The 7026-nt window shown below is 46.0% G+C and overlaps 1 protein-coding gene across 1 annotated transcript in view; it reads left to right on the forward strand.

Moving 5' to 3' along the window:
* LOC102263662 (protein-cysteine N-palmitoyltransferase HHAT) overlaps window positions 1-952 on the forward strand; it is a gene marked incomplete at its 3' end in the record, with an annotated part of 44440 nt that extends 43488 nt beyond the window's left edge. The window contains exon 8 of the mRNA XM_014531235.1: window positions 781-952. Within this exon, the coding sequence (XP_014386721.1) occupies window positions 781-952 (172 nt within the window). The remainder of the gene's footprint in view (window positions 1-780) is intronic.
* Window positions 953-7026: the final 6074 nt, after the last annotated feature.

Below are 7026 nucleotides of genomic sequence, written 5' to 3' on the forward strand. Positions count from 1 at the left end.
GTCTGGGACGCCACGAGGGAAGAAGGTGAAGGTGAAGAATGTGCAGTGCACATCATGACCAGGGTTTAACTACCAGTCGTCCAATGCTTTTTGTGTGCCAGGCCTTTGTTTATTATATTAATCACCGCAACATTTTTCCCCCCTTTGATGTATGCGGAAACCAAGCCTCAGAGAGGGTAAGCAACTTGCTCAGGATCACCAGCTGTGTGGTTTGTGCTAGAATCGGATCCCGTGTTCTTAACGATGACCCTGTACTACCTGCTCAGCCAGAGACTGTTTGTGTTTACGCTGCCTGGTTTCAAACACAACTTAAGCTCAGATGACACACCCGCACCTGATTTTCCCTTGTCCTCAGGCTCCACCTCTCATTTTGTCTTTCTCTTATCAGTCCTGGGCCCCTTCCTGACTCGGCTCTACTTTCACCAGCCTTAGACGTGAGGGGGTAATGGATGAAGACGGGCAGGGTGGCACTGAACCCCAAGGGACCCCAGAGTCCCAGGTTTTGGCAGGGTGGTTGCTGGTATGAAGGTCTGTGGAACCCGGCTTGGCTCTTGATTCTAGGCTGGCTGGTCGACCCCGTCCTGTTCTTACCCTGGGACAGGCTTCAGGCTCAGCCATGACTTTTTAACCCAAGAACATGGAGTGCTCCCAAGGCAAACGACACCAACCCTCTCTTCGTAGATACAGCAGTGATGCTTGAGGCAGTGCATTAAAACCACTGTCTTGGGGACTGTTTGAAAGACGGAGGTGCAGTCTGATGACTTCTTGTTTCCCCCGTAGATGCGGCAGCCAGAGCAGTGCCCACTGAGGCTCAGCCTGCCCGTCCTGGCCCGGGGGCTGGGCCGCCTCTTCGTCTGCTGGTGCTTGGCCGAGCTGATGGTGCACCTCATGTACATGCACGCCTTCTACGGCAGCGCCCCACTCCTGAGGGCCGTCTCCTGCTGGACCCTCGGTAATCAGGGGAATCACTGTCCGAACGAGCGGCAGGAGCTGGCTTCAGAGGGGAGCTGGACGGGGGGCACACGGGGGTCTTGGGCAAACCCTTTTCAAAAAAATCTATATTTGTATTGATTTCAAAGCGGAAGGGAGAGGGAGAGACAGAAACATCAATGATGAGAGAGAATCATTGATCGGCTGCCTCCCTCCCGCCCCCCAATGGAGATCGAGCCTGCAACCTGGGCATGTGCTCTGACCAGGAATCGAACCGTGACCTCCTGTTTCATAGGTCGATGCTCAACCACTGAGCCATGCCGGTCGGGCGTGGCCCCTTTTTCTTGCCTACCCATTTCTTTATATCTGCAAGTAGCGGGGACTGAAATCATTTCCTCAGCAGGACTGTCTCCAGGGTAGGACTTGTCTGCGGAGAAACCACAGCTCTTTATTCCGCAGGTTAAAAAAGCACTGGCTGAGCCCCGAGCCCCGTTCTGAGCTAAATCTCATTTAGCTGTTTGCTCTCCTCTGGAGAATGCCCTGTGGTCACTGCATTCACCCTGTGGTCTGACCTCCAGCCATTCGCTCCAATGGGGAATGTGTGATCTTCCGGCCAGATTAAGCCGCTCCCTGCCCGGGCCAGAGTACAAGCCTGACTCTTTTCTGTTTGGTGATTTACAGAGTAAAAAAACAACCCCATTGTCCTTGGAGTCACACGTGCTTAATCAGAGCCTTTTCAAGGAAGAGGCCTTTTCACGTTGGAAAAAACACAGAGCTGTTATGATGACAGTCTCTTCTTTCCAAACAAATCTTTCTTCCAGTTGGAGTAATTAATGTGCTAAGCTTTTAATGGTGCGATTAGACAACACAGAATAGGATCAAATGATGGTTTATACTAAATCGAACCCCAGTTGTACTGTGTTCAATTTAAGAGGCCGTATCAGTTGGGGTCATTTTAATTATGAGTAACGAAGACACAACTCAAAGCGAGGCTGAAGCATAAAGCAAAGCTGTGATCTCAACAGCCATTACCTCTGAGGCCAGCACGGGGCGGTCCATCCCGGGACTGGGAGACTCACCAGTGATTCGTTTGTGTATCTGCCATTCAGATGAAGAACTCACCGGAGTCCTAGAAGCCCCTTCCTAGTACCTGCAATCCCATCACCTTCTCTCACCCCTCCTCAAATACATGTTCATGATTCCCTTTTTCTAAAAAAAAAAAAAAAAAAAAAAAAAGACTTTATTTTTAGAGCTGTTTTAGGTTTACAGCAATATTCAGAGGGAAGTACAGAGATTTCCCGTATGTCCCCCGACCCCCGCAACCCTCGCCCCACTTCCCCACAGATTCTTTCCTTAGCAACACCCCACCAGAGCGGTACATTTGTTACAGCTGATGAACCTACTCTGACACATCATCGTCACCCAAAGTCCATAGTTCATGTTAGGATTTATGCGAGTGTTGTAGTCTGTTTGACAGATGTATAATGACACGTTTCTACTGTTTATACACAGAACAGTTTCACAGCCTCAAAAAATCCTTTGCACTCTCTCTTCCTCCCTTCCACCCTCAACCCAGTTCATTTCTGATCTTTTTACCATCTCCATCGCCTGACCTTTTCTAGAACGTCATACAGTTGGAATCATACGGTATGTAGCTTTTTCAGAATGAGTTCTTTCATTTGATAATATGGATGTAAGGTTTATCCAGGTCTTTTCATGACTTTATAGCTCCTTTATTTTCAGTGCTGAATATGATTCCATGGTCTGTGTGCAACACGGGTTATTTATCCATTCACCCACTGAAGGGCATCTTAGTTGATTCTAAGTTTAGTAATTATGAATAATGATGCTATAGGCATCTGTGTGCGGGTTTTGTGTGGACATGAAGTTTTCAATTCCTTTGAGTAAATTCCAAGGAGTGCAATTTTGGGATTGTATGGTGAGAGAATGCTTATTTTTGTAAGGGACTACCAACTGTTTTTCCAAAGTGGCTGTTCCATTTTGCATTTCCACCAGCAGTGAATGAGTTTCTGTCGCTCCACATCCTTGCCAGCATTTGGTATTGTCAGTGTTTTGGATTTAGGCCATTCTGATAGGTGTATAGTAGTATCTTGTTTTAGTTTGCAATTCTCTATTCACATAGGATATGTGGAGCATCTTTTCATGTGCTTATTTTCAGTGGTTGCCCTAAAGTTTGCAATGTATTTACAACTAACCCAAGTCCACTTTCAGATAGCACTGTACCACTTCATGGTAGTACAAGTACTTTGAAACGATTTATTCCTAAATCCTTTTTATAACAAAATATTCCTTATTCCTTCTGTCACTTTTATGATCATTGTCATTCATTTCACTTATATATAAACTGTAATAATCAATACATTGTTTTTTTTAATTTTGAAAAGGTTATTATTGGTTAGATCAATTACAAATAAGAGTAAGTTCTTATTTTACCTTTACTTATTCATTTTCTGATGCTCTTTCTTTTTTTAAAAAAATGTTGATTAGAGTTTCTGATCTATATTATTTTCCTTCTCTCTGAAGACTTTGTTTAAAAATTTATTGCAAGGCAGGTCTATTAGAAACAAATTCCACCATTTTTGTTTGACGACATATTTTTTGTTCACTTTTGAAGGATATTTTCACTGTATACAGAATTCTAGGTTGGTATTTTTTTCTTTAAACACTATAAATATTTCACTGTACTCTCTTCTTGCTTGCATAGTTTCTGAGGAAAAGTTAGATGTCATTCTTATCTCTGTTAACCTACAGGTTAGGTGTTTTTTCTTCCTCTGGCTTCTTTCAGTATTTTTCCCCTCTTTATCTTTGATTTTCTGCTGTTTGAGTATAACATACCTAGGGGTAGTTTTGGGGGCATTTATTCTGCTTGGTGTTCTCTGAGCTTCCTGGATCTTTGGTTTTTGTGTGGGACATTAATTTGGGGAAAGTTTTAGTCATTATTGCTTTAAATATTGCTTCCCATTCTTTCTCTACTTCTTCTCCTTCTGGTATTTGCATTCAGCTATGTTCATTGCCAGGCTATGGCTGGGGGTCTAATTCTTCAGATCGACACCACAGACAGCACTCGAGGATTTTCCCTCAGCAGCAAACACGCCTGTGCACATATCTGTCAGATGTCGATGCCTCTGAGGCCAGAGCAAAACGCAAAGATTAGGGTACCTTGTTCTGTAAAAAGTTAGTATGCAGCTGGGAGGACAGGCAGATAGAACCACTCAAACCAACAGGTCCCTCAAATCCGTGACCACGATCACTTCTAGCTGTTGGAGTGATCCATCGTCTTCAGATTCCCAGCCATTCTCCCTACCAAGAGTCTTGTGTGGATAAAGCCTGGGCTGGGGCTCATGTCCACAAGGGAAAGTGACTAGTCAAGGTGTGTTAACATTTCTTACCACGGCGCTATTTGATTTGTGTGAAGTGAGACCTCATTTTTGGATATTTTTGGATAGTTAGAACTCCACCAAGAAAATGTACTTGGCCTTCAGAAACATGGATGATGAATTATTTCCTTCCAACGTTTCTAGTAGGAACTCAGGCTTACTCTGTGTCATAACAAATAAAAAAATATCAAGGCACAGGCTCTGATTATGCTAACAAATCTCTTTCCTTTTCTGTAGATCTACAAATAAGACCTTAAGTGCCATTTGCTTTGTACTCATAATCCTCGATTCCATCTCCAGCCACATTAGTGTAAGCTCTGTTGCAAATATTATGAACCATGGAATCTTGGGGATGGAAACTAGAAACTTCAGAGAGCACTCAGTTCAAGTCCCTCTTCTTACCTCATCCAGTGGTAGCTCCTGGGCTGTTTGCCGGAAGCATGGGCCAGGAGCATGGACTGGACTGATGGAGCCAGTGCCCCAAATGGTTGCCCAAGGCAGGGGAATAGGGGCTAGAGTTTGAAAGTCCAATGAGATTTGAGGTGGATAACCAGGGTCATGAGAATTGGAGACTGTTCTGAATTGCTGCAACAGAATTCTGCAGGTGAAGATTCGGTTTAGAAGTAATACTGACTAAGCCAGATGATAAATTTAAACCTAGGGTGACAAGACAGATTAAAAAATGATCAAAGTGAGACTACATGGAAATTATAAGTATGCAGGCTTCCCCAGACTTCTGCCTGTAGGGAGTTGGAGGGATTCCAGGGCTGATCAAGGACAAAGACATGAGCACGAGGTGGCGGTCACACGCACAAGCTTTATTTGGGGGATGCTCTGAGGGGTTTGCATTCGGGGGAAGTCCCTCACAATAGGGAAGTTACATTGTGGGGCCCAAACTCAGAAGGGGAGGGGAGAGAGGCACTCTCTGGGAAAGTGGGATCAGAGAGGAGGGGGATGCATAGGTGACGTCCCTGGTCAGTGTGGTCAGGAGACTCTGGGTCACAGAACGAAGGGCAGCAGTGGTTTGGGATCTCTATAGCCCCGAGGTTTGTTTGATCTGTTACTAGCAGATGTTGGGCAGTTTCACAGGGTCTACAAAGGAGGCGGGCTGTAGGTCTGCTTTATTTGGGCTATATTCAAAACAGTTTTATGTGTAAGAGTTTGAGTTTGGCACTGGCAGGCTTTTAAACTAATGGGTCTCAACCTGAAGTGCAGAAATAAACAACCTAGGAGTCAACACGCTGCCTCCTCTCAGCACGGTGCCCATCAGGCATTGCCTTCTGGACAGATCCAGCTGAGGAGACACACAGAAATCAGGTCACAGCCCAGCCCTGGGTCAGAGAGCCCGGCCATCTAGTGGCCAAGTGGGAGGTCCAGACAGACAACAGCAGTTAAGGCACTGCACTCTACTCATTCACGAGTGAGCTGATTGATTTAAACAAGCTAATTTGGTTTCGATGACAAGGACGCATAGGCAAACAAGGCAAGTCCAGCCTCTGTCCTTGCAGAATGCATGGTCTAGAGACTTGCTTAGAAAAAATAAAAACCAAAGGCTATTTTGGTGCAGGGAGACAGGTCCTGGGAGGGTGGAAGCCCAGGGTGCTGTGGGAGCACAGAGGAGAAGTGCCTGGCTCAGTCTAGGGGAGCTTGGAAAGCCTTCTCAGAGGAAGTAACATCTAAGAGGAAACCCGAAGGATGCTTAGGAATGAAAGAGATAATAGTTAGATGAGGGCTGGGGGAAAGGTGCTCTAGGTAGAGGGACTAGCATATCCCAAAGCCCAAAGCTGAGAGCTCTGAGAGCATATTTGGAGAACTGAAAAACGTTCATCATTCTTGGAAGCTCCTGGATAGGTAGGGGTGTGTCTGTGTGTGTCTCTGTGTGTGTGTGTGTGTGTGTGTGTGTGTGCATGTGTGGCGTTTGGTGGAAAGATGGATTGAAGCGAGGAGGAAAGGCAGATGAGGTGATGGAGGCCTGAATCAGGGTCGTGTTTAGAGATCGGTGGTGATCGACAGAAAAACAACTTTGGGACATTTGTGAGGGAGAGTTGACTGGCATCATAATCTAAATGGTTGACTGTGGGGCTGGGGGAGAGGGTGGAATCAGAGATGAAGGCTGGGATTCTGCGGTGGGCACCCGGTGGGTGAGGCACCGTCAGCCTCCTAGCTCACACTTACTGAGGCTCCTACCCAGGCATTCTTGCAACTAAATACGTCTTCCCAACCCTCCTGTGACCAGCTGGTGACTGAAAGCGACCACTGTCCACCCCTCTCAAGCTGCTGCACTATGTAATGTGCCTGCTGGTTTCTAAAGGCGTGTGCCTGAGGTTAAACCAGCCACAGTCCCACGCCACCCCCTCTCTCGCAGCTGCTGAGAACTCCTGAAAGCTGGGCTCAGGGCACTTACCTTCCTTTGCTCCCTGTTCTAAGGTTTCTCTGCAGTAGAGATTGGATGTGAACTCTCCGTTACGTCGGGGCTTCTGACTGAGGCGCGCTGCTTCTCAGGACGCTTCCTTTCCGTCTTCTTGCTTTAAACATTTGTTGCTCTTTGACTTCTCTTTTCAACACGTCCTGGTCAGTTTCATAAAAGGAAGTCACAATGTCTACTTTCCACGGATATGAGTGTTTTGGAAGAGCCGATGGATCCTCTAATGATACTCTTATTTTTCTGTGGTCTTAAGGGTGAAATAGCTAATTTCCT

This window comes from Myotis brandtii, unplaced genomic scaffold (genome assembly GCF_000412655.1).
Source record: "Myotis brandtii unplaced genomic scaffold, ASM41265v1 scaffold119, whole genome shotgun sequence".
Taxonomy (NCBI): Eukaryota; Metazoa; Chordata; class Mammalia; order Chiroptera; family Vespertilionidae; genus Myotis; species Myotis brandtii.